Consider the following 16,106-nt stretch of genomic DNA (forward strand, 5'->3'; position numbering starts at 1 on the left):
TATATATATAAAGGCCTATTGAGTCTGAAGATTTGATACTGGTTAAACCTACCATCATTGCATTCCTCTCTCGACTGAACCCTTCAGAATTTTCATGCTCAAACCTAACTCATTCCTTCCTCTAGCATTTCAGTTGACTTTTAGAATCTCTACATACCTGTTTATTGCTGATTACCATTTTAATAACTTGTTTATTACTTATTTCAACTACTTTATATGACCACTTTGTATAGGAAGCTATTATTTCAATTTTTTTTTCCTTTTATAATAACAGGTTAATTAAGATTTCCTATCAATTATAGATATTTTTATATTTTCTAAGAACATGCAGGAAGTGTACTATTGAAATCTAAATGTACTTTTGAAAGTGCTCTACATTGTTAGCATTTTTTAAAAAATTGTTTAATAATAAATCTATGGTTTCAACATAGCACTATTCACCATTTCATTCCATTTAAGTCCTAGACTCAGGAGTTCCCTAAGTGGAAGCCCAAGTGAATGCTACTTTATAAACATTTTCCCCCAAAAAAGATAAAAATTGAGATGAGGATATGAAATACAAAGTGCGTTCTAGAATTTATACTATATTTATTTTTTTCTACACATTCAGGGATAATTGTAACGACAGTTTTAGTTCGACAACGGTGCCGCGAAATTTATTTAGTTCGACAAGGGTGTCGCTAAATTTGTTCAGCCAGACAAGGGTGCCGTGGCGAAAAAGGTTAGAGAACCGCTGTTCTAGAAACTAGTTATTAACTTGACTTTTTTGAAAATATTCCTTCGATGGCCTCTGAGGCGAAGACGCTGAAAGGCCTAATAGACAAACTGCATGCTCACTATATTGAGGCAATATGAAGAGATAGATTTCCTGCACTGTAGGGAAGAGGGCAGGTGCGGGCAATCCTTGACACATTTGTATGCCGTGGGCCACCCCTGAAGGCTATGTAAATATGTTAGTTGTTTCAATATTGTCAGATAAGAGGGCGATGGTGGCGCTACCTAACGTTTGCTGAGGCACGTCCCGACCGCCCGTACATACTAATTCTGTCTGTCAGCCTGCCTGTCTGAGGCTCACTTACTCTCTAAAATTTTATTTATTGTAATTCCATAAAGCAGGGATGATGTTTATCAATGGGGACTTGAAATTCTTGCTGTGATGAATCTTGAGTCATATTAAGTTCATACATTGTCGAAGTTCACTATAATTCTTAAACAGGTAAAATTGTGTTCTTTTAAATCATTTTGACGCTATATTTATAACTCTTATATTCATTACAAGAAATATCAATAATTTAGAAGTAAAATTTCTTGCGGGAGAGGAAATGGGCTTGGATAAGACAAGAGTGTAGCGTTCCCCATTCTCAATAAATAAGTCCTATAAACTTGAAATTATTAATGGTAGTTATTATGCCAGGAGTCCTCTAGCTTTTTTGTGGACATATTTATAGGTTATCTGCATGTTGGAGGCACCAACGTAATTTTTTGTTGATTAAAATAGAAAAGTTGTAATAGAAGGATTAATCACTAATGTACAGAAAGATTGAGAAGTACAATCTAAATTCGATTTTTATATGAAAGCATCTCTGTGAAAAGTTTGAGAAATAAATTTTATTTATAAATGTTATACCTAATGACATTATTATTGTTATTAAATAAGTTCAATAATGTTGTGTATTAACTGGATATTTTGAGGGTGACTCTCTAGGCAAGGAGGCAGATGTAACAATGTGTAATGAAGGGGATCAAGGAAACCGGACGGATACTATGAAAGAAAAGCGTTATGTTATAATCGGAGATATTGTTAAGGTTAAATGCACCGAATTTAGTGAAATTAATTTAGGGTAAATTTACTTTCCGTATAATTTATTGGCGGAATCATAAATTTCCGATCAGTAAACGGATTTGTCTTCTAGAACTTCATTATAGGAATGCTCAATTGGTTCATTATTTTTTTTAAAAATTATTTTGACATTTAAAAAAAATCTTTATTTTTATTAGTGAATTGTAAAACATTGGTTATATTCTCTTAACTACTAGCAAGTAAAACACGCCTGCGCAAAGGATGATCGTAATACGAAAAGTAAGATATAAGAATGAATTGCCGAGGCCAAAAGATTTGTGGTTGATTCCAAGATCCAGGGGTAGTGGAAGTATAACGCTCACTCCACTTGCCGTCCTCCTTGAATTCCAACTACTCTACGATAACCCTCTTGAATATAGTGAATATTGATAGAATTGATTTCCACTAGAAAGCGTATTCTGCAGGAATAGTTTATTGTTTCGTTTGGTCAGAGTGAGGATTATAAAAATACTAATACTGAGAAGCAACTCTAAGTACCTTTTATTAAGTACTGTCATTTATAGAAGTGCTTAGTAAGTATCAATGGTTGAAATGAGAAAAACAGATACTAATGTCATAGTTATAAGGTTTAAGTCCTCAACATAATTTAATGATCGTTATTTTATTCATGAGCGGATATATCATGGAGTACTATACTCCACACTTTTAATAGATTTATGAATTTTTCGTTACTCGTAGTCGAAGACCTGCTTAATGTGTCTTTTAAGGAGTTGCCAAGTCACGTGAAACAGTGTTCGCAAAACGTGAGTCGGAAGAACAGGACAATAAAGGTTCTGAACTGAACTCGTTTAAAGCACTGAGAGCGTACGAAGTGAAACACAGCACAATCGGAGATATCACCTTATCGTTAGCCGAGAAGAAGGGTTTGATTAAGCAGTTTCCTCCAGCGAGGTTTTTATCTCCCGCCCGGGGCGAATAAGATGGCATTCCGTTCACGTAGACGAGATAGATGGAAGCGGTAGGTAATGCAGTTGAAGGGAGATGAGAGATAAAGAGCTAATAAAGTTAGCGACTCACTCCCTGGCTAATAGGAAAACTTGGGCTGTGTCCTCGGTCAGTGGGGCCATCAAACTACTTACATCTGTGGCTGTCCAAGATAAGAAGAATTTCGGCACGTTCTGGCTTATCTTTCATGGCTCAGCTACCGCCGGAGCAACACCGTGGTTCGTTGCATCTCGGTATTTGACTGTTAATGTTGCCATAACATGGGGTGCTGAATAATTTCAAAAAATTTCAAAAGCAATCCGAAACTATTAAAAAGTACTTTAAAGGCATTGCCAAAAGCATTATAAGCATCATACTTACACCCATTTTCTCGCTTAGTAACGATGTTTAACCACGTCACTCTATATCGCATATTAATTATCTGTAACTATTTCAAACAGACATACTCTTTCACGTCTAATTACAATCTTTTATAAATTGGTTCATTTCTAAGTTTTCATAGAGTTATTCCACAAATAATATTAACGTTTATAGTTGTTATGCAATAAAACTACAATAAAAAAAAAACTTTCCACTGTTTTTTAGGATAGACAAGCTTTAATGACTAATATGGATGAAATATGACTGCTAGGAATGGATGGAAATCTGTTTTAAAAAATAAAATAATTAACAATAATCATTAATGGAATGAATGGTAATATATTAAACTTATCAACAAACAATACCAAAAACGTAGATAGTTAACTTTATTTTGTATTTGTTAGATAGAAGGGATTGTCGAAATTGAAGGAAATGTTCTAAACGGTTCCCGATTTTGTAGAGTTCTTGTTAGTATAAAAATATCAAATTGTTCAAACTCCATCCTCTGCTTTCGCTTAGGAATTCTAAAACTTATTTTCCTTCTCTTGTTTATATTTTACAACAGCTCCACAATTAAATTCTTACTTTCAATTGATTAGAGTTAAAAGAGTTAGGTTAAATTAAAATTATACAGCATAATATAATATAATATACATATAATACTATTTGAAAAGTAACATTGGTGATTTTATCATAAAAAAAATCGCTATTCCTAAGCAAATCTAAGTGTTGGACAAGGGTAAGATGAGCCTCCAAAATAATTGTCTGTAAAATATTTCTTTTGTAGTTATCATTCATGTACTGAATAGAACAATCTCAAATACAATTTTGGGGACATTCGTGATGGATAATGTTTGTAATTACGTGATTTAATTTTTTGGAACAAAATCTGTTAGTCTACTTACACTTCAGGTATTAGATGTAAATTAAACAAAAATCTTTCATGCTTCGCATTTCCATTAAATAACAGTGTGATCCCTCTTGGTTCAAATTTCATCAATCTTTTTTACATTTCTTGATAAGCATCGCATATAACCTTGGAAACTAATATTCGTGACGTTTTCTAACTTAATATTGAAATATTTTTTTTATGAGGATATGGTAGGTTCTATTTAATGTAAAAAATACCTACAAATCAATACCTCATGATTTATTTATAAAACTTATATAAAGTGAATGTAAATTTGTTATTATTTAAAGGCAAAATTATTTCACCAATTTTAATTAATAAACAAAATGTTCTACGTTTCGGATAATACACCATCCTCAGAAAAAAATATCCATCTTGTAACACTTTTATAACCTCCTCTATCTTGGAAGTCTATCAGTTGGAACAGGAATGTGTTACAGAAAATTTTGTTCTTGAATATGGCGTATTAGCCGAAAAGTTGAACATTTTGTTTATTAATTAAAATTAATGAAATTATTTTATCTTTAAATTTTAACCAGATAATTCATTTTTAGGTTAGAGAACCATTTCAAAAGGGAATATAGAATCCGGGGCCATCAAATGGTAAAATAATAGAACAGTGACTCGTTAATAAATATTGTTTGAGCTAATTAACCTTGAAAATATATTTTTAGCAAGAAAGGTATCTATATCTAAATTGTTCCCTATTCAATTTATGAAAGGTACTCCAATAGAGGATATAGATAGCCGAGGGGAGAGGTATCTACACAAGAGGCCAGCTACCAATTATCACGCTTAATGGGCGTTATAATGGGAACTCTGGACTACGACTTCTCTCTCTTTCCTCCCTAGAATTGTTCTGTCCGTACCTTAGCCCATCTTACTCTGGACATTTTGATAATATTATACTTATATTTAGTGTTCTGGTCGTTTATATGTTTATTAAAAAAAATGTAAGCGATTGATTTGACATTTCGTACCTGGTAAATGTAAAATTGAATTCTTGTTTCTAGAAAAATCATTATTCTCTACGGGTTATAAACATTTCAGTGGTGGTCAACCTAGTTTTTCTGAACTATACTTACATTGTTCATATGAGATGTATGGTAAATGAAAGTATTACAATCATCAGAAATTCTGAATACGAATTATTTTTTGGTACGTTATTTACTCATCGTTTCGAAAATGCTCAACCGTATAGAACGACTATGAAACTGCACTGTAATGAAAAGTGTCTAATAAAAAACAAATTCGGTGATTTATATATCTACATAATTAAACTGGAGGACTATCGAAATTATTTAGAAGGGATCAAATATTTTCTGAGTTAAAATAATTTATTATTTAAATTAAATTGTTTTGCCTCCTCACTACCGAGGGTAAGGGAGCTTTGAAAGAATAAATCTTTGATCATAGAAGAAATGAAAACAAAAAAAAAAAGTCCTCAGAATCAAACATTTTCACTCACATTTTAAGTTTAAGAAATCGAGAACAAATTTTGTTTTGTCTGTCTCAAAGAGCTCTTTTCGCTCAATAATTCCCTAGGTACAATTTATCAAAAACCAATATTTTATACATTTATTTTAGCGAATTTGTGAGATACCTGCTGATTCCAATTTGCACTCTAATTAAATCTACGTAAACATACTATAAAGAAATTTCTAATGAGATATTGAGTAATTGTGTATAGTTATGTATAGTAAGTATATACAGAGGAGGTATATGAAATTGATGTACAATAAAGTTCGATTCTTTTTTTCCAGTTCATTCTTTTTTCTCGCGAACTTATTCAACTTACTTTTTTGGAGATGATTACCATAATTAAGTTTTAATGGGACTAATATCTGTAAATCCTTTCCTTCAAAAGCTGTTTACATTTAAATAAAAATTTATATCATTAAAAACTATTTTTTTAAGACCCTTTCTCTTTAATTTCTCTTTTACATGCTGAATTAATAAATGTTCTTTTTACTCTACTATGATGCATTTAAACTATTGTAGGCCATGCATCAAATTATTGTTGCCACTGTTAATACTTGAATGACGAGTATCGTATTTGGGAATCATATTTATATTTTAGTCTTACCAGAAAATAGCAGTTGGTGGAATGAAATAAATTTAAGAAGAATTGATTATCGTGTTTAGAATTATTGATTATGGTGTTCAGGTTATAGTGAAATATCTTAGCCATTTTTTTGCAGATAATTCATTTGATTGTAGCTGATTGCTAAAGATATATGTTTTGAGGAAGGATACATGCTTCAGGAGGAAATGTCAATAATTATAAGGGAAGAGGGATATTAGTTTACCAAAAATGTAATTCATGTATCTAAAAAATCATATGTCAATGATAGATCGAGATATGGTTTTCTAAAGGGTTTCCAAGAATCCACTTACAGACTCATATTATATTATATTACACTACGAATCAACCAACTCATCGTAGAACTGCAAGACCTGTTCCTCAATGATTTGTTACTTACACGCCTTTTTAACGATGTACTTCATATTCTAAAACCCTTACGATAGCTGAAGGTTCTGAACATTAGTTTTCTGTCAGGGACGTTGTTGTGGGATTATAGGTCATGTGATTTGTGGAGGTATTTCTGTGAGAGTATGTATTGTCTGGAAAATTAATTCCTAATATATAAATAAAATAATAATAATATCAAGATGATTTCTTTGTAAATTAAAATATCCTTGTGTTATATTTAGGCATGATTTTAAAACAGTATATTAGTAAATTTATGAATCTGAATGATATTCGAAACTTTTTACCATATGTTTTAGTCTTTTGTTTTCTGAGTGATTGTGGTTATAGTGCATTGTGACATAATCACTACAGGCCCCATCTCTTACAATTGAACTTCTCCATGAAGGCTAGCACATTACCTCGTGAGCTTCGGGGGTGCAGGGCATGCCTCAGCTGCTCCCTGATAAAGACGTTGGAACAGTTCGAGCAGGAGGGCTGCGACAACTGCGAGCAGTTCCTCCATCTCAAGAAGAACAGGGACAACGTCCATGATTGCACCAGCTCCAACTTCGACGGGTTCATCGGGATGGTTTGTCCGCAGGACAGCTGGGTCGCCAAGTGGCAGAGGATGATCAATTTTGTTCCCGGGGCTTATGCTATTTCGGTGGCCGGTACTCTCCCGGCGCACATCATCCGTGAGATGAAGAAGAAAGACAGAGTATACAGGTCCAGGGATACCAGTTTGCGCCGATTTTTAGACTAATTAAAATTTAAACTCGCACACTGAATGATTTTGAAATATGTATGTTCATAATTTTTTTTTTTATATCGACTTTTTGTTTATTAGATTAAAATGAAGTACATATATCAAATACTATTTAAAAACTGTACCCATATTTGATATGATTGTTATAATATAAAATAAACTTTAAAAATATAAATATGTAGACAAAGTATTTTTATTATTAGATAATATATATGGTAAAAATTAAAGTACTATTGATAAATCGGTTTTATGCAGTCGTTGTTGAATTTATGTTTTTTTATAAACTTATTTTTATCTCATAATAAAAAGGAACTCAAGTTGTATAAAAACTGTACAGTTTACGGGGGTTTCGTTTAGGAAGAAAGCGAAAGAAGGCCCCTAGAGACAGTCTTTTGTCGTGGCAATGCTATCACCTAATTGAGACAATATGACAGTGGTTGTTTTCTAGGAAGTGGGGAAGGAAAAGTAAACCTAACCTTGCTGAAAACTCAACTCGGTGAATGAATGAATCAAAACTGATGATTAAACACAAGAACTTTTTGCATTGGCTCAACTAGGTTTTAACTAACAAAATTGTATTTTCCTTAATAAATCATTCAAATACTATAAATCATATAAAACTATTCAGGGTCCAAATAAATTCCAGTTCAATCGGTCAAAAGATTTAGGAACAAGTTGTGTAAAATAGTTCTACCGTGGGTCAACTATTAATATTTTTTCAAAATTAAAGTTATAGGTGTTAGAAGCTTATCAAAATAAGGCGACGAAAGTCACGGTAGAAAAACATACTGGTTATAACTTCTGTAAAAGGTAGGTGGGCCATTCGTAGATTATTTGATGTTCTTAATCTTTACATTCATTTTTTAAAATGTTAAAAAAACGAAGAAAAAACAAGTTCTTATTCTTTTTGTAGTAATGATTTGTAGGTAATTTTGACAAAAACACCACGATAACATTAAGATTTTTTAAAAAATTTTTAATTGAAATGTTGATTAAATTTGAAGCAAGAGGAATTTCATTGATGTACAACTATAATGGTTTTTCGTAGCACAAACGTTATTTTTAGTTCAAAATACACAAATCTTGAAAATTTTATTAAAATAATATTAGCAGTAATTGGTGTTACACCCACTACATGGATTTAATTACAGACAGGCAGGATAAAAAACCGACAGGGGTGAAATCAATTTTTCTCCTTGATATCTAAAACACTAAAATTTTCGATTCTGAGGACAAATATTTTTATTTATTGCTCCAATAGAAATTTCGGTTACTTTTAGTACTAAGGAAGTAATACTGATACTGAAAAATCTGAAGTCGACACTCAAGTTTGTTATCTGAAACAGGCGTCAGCAAATGCCATATTTTGCACAAATATTTGTGCAGTACAGTTGGAACTGCCATTAGTCCTACACGACTATCTATCAGACACCGAGCACTAATGTACTCAATGTTTTTGGGAATTTCAACTAGTCTAATGTTTTAAAGCTTTGCGTAACAGTATTAAAATTTAGTAATAGAAGGCCAACTTATTGACAAATCAACAGTTCATTAGTTTATACTTCTACGATACAGAGTAGTTATACTTAGACTAAGGCCAATATTTTTCCATCATTATTTCTACTTTCATTCCACTCTTATAAAAAAATCACTCTCAGAATATATCTTTGTGTATGTTTTGTTGAAATCCATGTTTTTTTCTATTGTTAGTTGTTTTTTATTTTGTACATTGAATTATTAGTAGAAAGGAGATTAATAAATAACGTTATGAGTGTAGATATTTTAGTAAGTTTTAATTTTCTTTGAAATATCTTTTTAAGGAAAGAACACTATTTTTTTTAGAATTTTGTAAGAAATTAAAATCTCGAACCGTCGGGATTTTCATCTGTTCCATCTCGTTTATAATTTTTAAAACATTATCAAAACTTTTACTTCATCATCATAGTTATATGTAATAGTTATCGAACACCTTGTGTTAGTCTATCTATCTAAACCTAGTTTCTTTCTTCTGTTTATATATTGTCCTTCTTATCTGAGGAATTCCCTAAAGTAAGATAGGGCTCCTTGGAAGAAAAGAAAAACTTGTTTTTTCATTTGTGATATGGGTTAGGAATTGGAAAATGAGGTAGCTCGAACACCAAAGGATTTTTTCCAAGGAGGCAGTTTTACGGGAAGGGGTATAAAAATCGGTAGGCTGGGATCTTGTGTTTAACAGGTGAATGGATAAACGTTGGGTAAGGAGTAATTAGGATTAACGACATACAAAGGTTTTTTTTTGGTAATTAGGGATTGAAATATAAATGTGCTAAGAAGGTAAAGTCTTTGGATACTGGGTTGCGAGTGGTATATAAACACCTACGATGATTCTTATAAAGCAGTTCATTAATCTTTTTAGTCTCATTTCTTGTACAATTGATAGTCCTCCTACACTGGGCATCCGTAGTTGAGAAGTGGGGGAATAACAATCGTGGTGATTTACAACTTTACACACTGAAATATTTTTGATGACTTATTAGAACTGATTTTATGCCACCGTGGAGGTCTTTTTATATTTGCTATTAGGGTTTTTAAAACTTGAAAATCAAATAAAATCTCGAAAAAATGTCTCTGACCGAATATCAACTTTCCTAATTTCAATTTGATTCATATGTTTGAATTCTTCGCATGATAATAGAATTTAGAGAAAAATAGCACACTTTTGACATATTAAAAATTGTACAGATAGGAACCATTAAGCCTCTTTATTGAACTGAACTGAGGGAAAATTGATTTAACTTAAATGCAAATCAAAATTTCTCAAATAAAACTATATATATATATATATATACTAATTGGTAACAGCGTCTTAAAGAGTTTATATTCTTCTGATATTGAGATATTACATGCTATATTTTTGGTTCCTTGTTCAGGGCTTAGTGTTTTTGTAGTCAGTTCATAGACGGTATGCACATGAAGTGATACTTAAGAAACAATAATGTAGCATTAACAAATTTCAGGATGGGTTCCGCAAAATATGGTCAAATTATTTTAACTACTTAGTTTATAATGTTTCTTGGGCATCTGATCATTTCTTTCAGTTGTAAGATTGACAGAAATGGTTTATTTTCCTTCTATAGGGATATTACATGTTATATTTTTGGTTCCATGCTCAGGGCTTAGTGTTTTTCTCGTCAGTTCATAGCTGGTATGCACATGAAGTGATACTTAAGAAACAATAATGTAGCATTAACAAATTTTAGGATTGGTTCCGAAAAATATCTGACCATTTTTGTCAGTCTTACCTCTGAAAAAAATAGCGTATTATTAGATAAAATCTAAATAAGTAAAACAGTATTTTTTAATATCACACAACTTTATAACCAGATTAGGGCTGAAAAATACTCCATTTTCAGTAATTTGATAAGGCCTGACCCACTATTACTATATTTTGCGAGAAAATCTCGACTCAAACCCTTGCTAGCACTCAAACCCATAACGACTTCCTTGATGAATTCTCATGCCATTTTGAAAATTCTGTCACGATCTACAACGGCTGTGGTCCGAGGGTTTCATTGCCTGTAGCAATTTACCTTGCATGTAGTTAATGGAAGAATACCGTGGCCCTGGTCGTTAGCCAATTTTTCGATGTATTCGTATTACAGGGCGATCTCGTGATCTTTCAGTCCCAACTGCTATAGAAAATTTTTCATCTCTTTCACTCATATTTCATGGAAAACCGAGATCTTTTTATACCACACTTTGCCTCGGTTATATGAGTCTTCTGGCACACCATAAATGGGTAGTGTAAATGTTGTAATTGTCATATCCTTTGTCTTAAAAATTGTCATGTTTATGTTGATGTTTAAAACTGTTACATCTTTCAAAGAACGATTTAGTAAAATTGTAACCAATAAATGCAATGAATAAAGTTGATTTGATTACTCTTTTTTTAAGTTTCAGTCATCAAATATCGCCTTTCCTTTAGTACAATAAACTGAGGTTACTTCGTTAGAATAGTCAGATTCTCCACTCAAGTTTTGCGGCTTTAGCGCACTTGCTCAGCCTCCACTGGCTCATTACCAGTGATGCGGCGAGAGGGATGCGCCGGGATCTCTTCAGCTCTGCTCTACCCCTCACACGTGGGGGATAGAGTGGGCTCAGGGATCCTCAGGTCGATTGTGTAAATATTGTATATATTATTTTATTTATTTATTTTTCATACGGATATATCCGTATATCTATATATAGTATATCTATATCTATCTATCCGGATAGTTTGATTATGTTCATCTTGTCTATAAACAACAAAAGAATTGTTTATATTTTAAGAGAGTTTTTTTTGTTTCCTTTTTTTATTTTATTATTTTTTATTTTAGTATGTATGAGATCATTCATCACTATTACCTATTGCCCACAACTGTGTGGCAGATTGTAATATCTATCAATAAATAAATCAATCAAACTATAAAAAAACTTCGTTAGAGCCCTACTAGCTTTGGGACACTGTAGAGATACTTTAGTAGAGAAAATATTCTCAATCTATGTTAGGATCTTTATAATGTATGCAATTCAAAATAAAAGCAAAACTTGTTTTTTGTCAGATGGAACCACTATTAACACAAAGCAGTGATTTACTCGTAGCGTTAGTCTCGTCAGACTCGTAGCGTTGTACAGAATGAGTCTTTTGTATCTAAAGTGAACCTTGACAATCACATTTGGAGTAAAGTTAGGAATTAGTATAAACTAGGTTTAGCAAAAATAAAAAAAAGAGTATTTTTATTTATTTATCTATGAAATTCTTGTTCTAAAAATTCAAATACTGTGCAAAACGTGTTTATCCCAGTAACGTGTTCCTAATTCAACGTATGGTATAGTGAAGGTACCATAGAGCATTGAAACAACTTTATAAATCACTTTAGAAGACAAGTTATTAAAATATAACATGTGCTCTCTCCCAGCACGACATGACCAAGCTTTGGAGTGACCATGTACTAGTTCACTTCATTCTTCGACGGAAACATTTAGTAGATTGGACCTCTACTAAATTAATTTATATGTATACCAAGTTCGTTAAATATTTCAACCTTAATTAATTTAAATAATTTTGGAGACCAGTTGCAAAAGGTACGTTTGTCGGACTTTTAAAGCCTCTATAAAATTTAATAAAAGTTCTAGGCTTAAGTCGGTATGTAAATTTAACCTAATACGAACTAAATCCTGGGGGAATGAATTGTCGTAACTATCATTAGAATGAATAATCTTGAATCTTACTGCTCAATTGTCTGATTTATCCTCCGTCAACTTTATGCCTGTGGAATCAGATTTACTGTACTTTATTTGGTTAACTTCACAAAGTGATGGCTCCAGAAATCATAGTACAATCTACTTTATAAAATTTATAAAAATACATCTAATTATAAAATTAAGATCATTTATAAACAAAAATGAATTAACTATGCAAAACAAAAGTACCAATCAGTTAAAATAAAAGATTTTTTTTGCAGAAAGCGTCTTGAATTTGGTAACAGCAGAGGGTGGCATACCCTACTTCCTTCAAACCAAAAGTGAAGCCAAAAAGTGGGGAGTTGGATACTCTTCTCTCCCTCGGGGCTCAGGTTTACATTGAGGTTAATAGAAGTGTCTGATGATGTAATCTAAATACACACGTGACCGGTAACTGGTTCCTACTCCTCTGCAAAGCCTCTGGGGTTAATCGTAAATCTCGCCTTTTTGGTTTTGCTTGTGCTGGCAGTTCACTTCATTCATTATGATTCTTCCTCCGGGGGTAGTATACGATGATGGGGAATATATGTATATATGAAGTTACAGTCAGCTGTTACTTCGATGTTAGTTGACTGAGTAGATTAGCTGATCGAGTGTATATATATATATAAAGTGTGCAGAGCCCAATAAAGCCAGTCAGTACTCTTTTTTCTTTTTTTTTTTTAACTTTAGTTGCCGTCAACTAATCTTTAGTTGCAGGGAACCCACCTGCAGAAGAGATTCGTCACTACCAGAAGTCTCATTAGCGCAAGCTCATGCCACGACGCTAGAATGGATTAAGGCCCGTACTGCAACCACCCAGGACCTATGGAAGGCAGTGTCGGATTAAAAAAATTCACCGGAAAGACCGGAGGAATAAATCCAATGTACTAAAGGTTCAGTTGGCAAAAGAGCTAGGAAAGAATGAGGGAATGCCGAGATAACGCTTCTTTGTAGAATGTGCTCAGGAGCCAATAGACACAAGCCTCCGGGAACAGAAGACCCAAATGGAAGTAGAAGAGTCGGGGTATACTCGGATCAAATACAATCGGCCTAGGACTACTCCGCTGTCCTGAAGAAGAAGAGAGCACAGTGATAGCTGTAATGATAAAAGGCTAAACAGAGACAGAAGATCAGGGCAAGCAAAACCCAGAACCAGCAGCGGCGAGAGGACTGAAACTGTCATGGATGAGGCAAAGATGGGCACCTGGTGGCTCAATGTCCCCGAAATCGACGCTTCGAGTGTGGAAATGAGGGAACCATAGCTAGACAATGCACGGATGTGAACCATAGGCAGGGATCGGGCCAGGTGGAACCGATGGAAGTGAACGCCCAGAGCCTAAGGCGAAGAAGGGTACACCAAAGGGGAAATGATTTCGCAAGCGAGTACACAGAAGCGTCGGAGGCCTCTGAAACAGAATTAGAAGGAAGGAATCCAGAAAGAGGACAGAGAACCAGGAGGAACTTCCGGAGCGTGCTGAGAAAGAGGAAAGAGCCAGAAATGAGATCTGAAGGGGATGCCAGGTGAATTACAACGTGAGGGAGAATAGCGGTTGTCTGTCTAGGATAGAGACAGCAGGAGTGAGATGTCTTGCGGATACCGGCAGGTATGCCAATGTAAATTAATCACCCTGGGTGGCCCTTGTGTGGTTGAGGGGGAGGTGAAGATAGGGTTGACCCGGTGGGGATTTAGTAGGGATAACTTGCCGGTACATATCATAGGGAGTATGAGGGAATACAAGGATTGTTCGTAAACTGGCGGTGGGAAGTTACAGTCAACTGTTACTTCGATGTCAGCTGACTGAGTAGGTTCTAGAACTGTGCTAAAACAGTGATTCCATAGTGATAGTAATTTTGACAGTGAAAGTTATAGTAGCTATTATCTAACCTACTAAATTTAACGACGTTTTATCAAGATTTGATTGATAGTTGGTACTATTATTAAACATCTGTGCATACGTGACCATCTTACTGTCACTAGAGTTCTACGAAAGATCAGTAATCCAAGAAGTTTAGAATAGTAACAATATTTCTAAAAAATTCGCTCTCTTGCAATTATAATCTTTCAATGACTTGATATATTATATTATTTTGATATAGCCTATGATCTTTCTAACCCGTTTTCAGGATAATTAAAATCCTTATTATGATGAAAGATTTTTAATTCACCGACATAGAAATAGAATTAGGTTAAAACGAAAAAAATTAATACTAACACTTTTTTATTTCAATTTATATGATATATACAAATAATCAGTCAAGAATACATGGCAGATTAATGTACCTTGGGCCTTCTTGGCCAAATATTTTTTCGGTAGAGTTTGGTTAGCACTGTGCTTCAACTAGGTGATTAATTAATAATTATTAGTTATGCTTACTTGATTTGTCACGTTAGAGGAGTGAAGTACTGTTTTTTATGAAAAAAAAACAAAAACAGAACGCTGTTTTACCAATTTTAAACTTACGTTTTATGTTAAAATTTATTCATAGATAATATTACATAAAATATATCAATATTATAACAAAAAATAAATGATTCGTGAATCAACGCTCTAAGTTTTAATTTGATTAAATAGAGAATGTCTGAGTGGTCCACGTTTTTTAAACATATATGTTTCTTACTACAGCAAGAAAACAGTTAGAACCTATGTAAACATTGACTTAACTCAATGTTTGTACAAACCACTAGTGTAAAAAAAGCTTCCTTTTGGTAGCCGATCCTTCCACATTGTGTTGTCTGGGAGATTTGAATATTAGGTAGTTTTTAACTAATTTATTTTCTTCCGAACCAATTACATAATTTGTTTTCGTTTGCGAGTAAGTCTTAGATGATAAGGAAGATACGTAATTAACGTCAGGTATACACATATACACACACTAGACTACGTTATACATTCTAAACAACTTTTAAACTACTTTCAAAGGAAATCAGCCAATTAGGTATTATTTCTTACAATCGCCAATTCTTTTTTCGTTTTCGTTAAGAAAAATTAAGTTATATTTCATTTCGTTAGTTATTAAAGTAACATAGACTGAATGGAATTGAGAATGCAATTCAAGGGAGGCGCATTTAAATCGTAATAAAACCTATAAGAAATCAATTAAAATTAACGTAGAGTTGTCTATTTATTAGTCATTATTTACGATGCATATTTTAGAAGATAGATTCAACCTTATTAATTCTAAGTAACCTTGATAAATGATATTCGGTTGCCTGAGATGTTGAAAGGGAATTTGCTCAATACTTAATGCCTACGAGGAAACTAGAATCTAGTTCGCAGTAAGTATTTAAGTATCTAACTAATAATGTATAATGCGAATTAGGAAAAGGTTTTCTCAAATAATTTATTGCTACAGAATACTTTGACTTGACGATAAATAAGTAAATTCAAAATAGATTTTAAAAAATAGTTGTAAAATATGAAATTAGAATAAAGTATTATTGTGATAATTAAAATAAGTAAATAAAAGTCAAATTTAACAAAAATAGACCTTTATGTAATACAATTTTTATAAAGTTTTACAACACAATTTTTATCATATATATATA

At 32.8% G+C, this 16,106-nt stretch overlaps 2 protein-coding genes and 1 long non-coding RNA gene across 6 annotated transcripts in view; 2 read left to right on the top strand and 1 right to left on the bottom strand.

Annotated features, from left to right (window-relative positions):
- LOC106681143 (uncharacterized) overlaps positions 1-4,209 on the bottom strand; it is a 79,082-nt gene extending 74,873 nt beyond the window's left edge. The window contains exon 1 of the mRNA XM_014421314.3: positions 4,072-4,209. The gene's annotated coding sequence lies outside the window, so the exon portion shown is untranslated. The remainder of the gene's footprint in view (positions 1-4,071) is intronic.
- LOC106681146 (uncharacterized) overlaps positions 1-16,106 on the top strand; it is a 693,797-nt gene that overhangs the window by 54,584 nt on the left and 623,107 nt on the right. The window lies entirely within an intron of this gene.
- Positions 6,848-7,491, top strand: LOC112211414 (transcription elongation factor SPT4). Its single transcript, XM_024363038.2, has one exon. The coding sequence runs from the start codon at positions 6,950-6,952 to the stop codon at positions 7,310-7,312; it is 363 nt and encodes a 120-aa protein (XP_024218806.1). The 5' UTR covers positions 6,848-6,949; the 3' UTR covers positions 7,313-7,491.

The sequence above is a fragment of the Halyomorpha halys genome, unplaced genomic scaffold (assembly GCF_000696795.3).
Source record: "Halyomorpha halys isolate HHAL.00 unplaced genomic scaffold, Hhal_1.1 Scaffold312.1, whole genome shotgun sequence".
In the NCBI taxonomy this organism is placed as follows: Eukaryota; Metazoa; Arthropoda; class Insecta; order Hemiptera; family Pentatomidae; genus Halyomorpha; species Halyomorpha halys.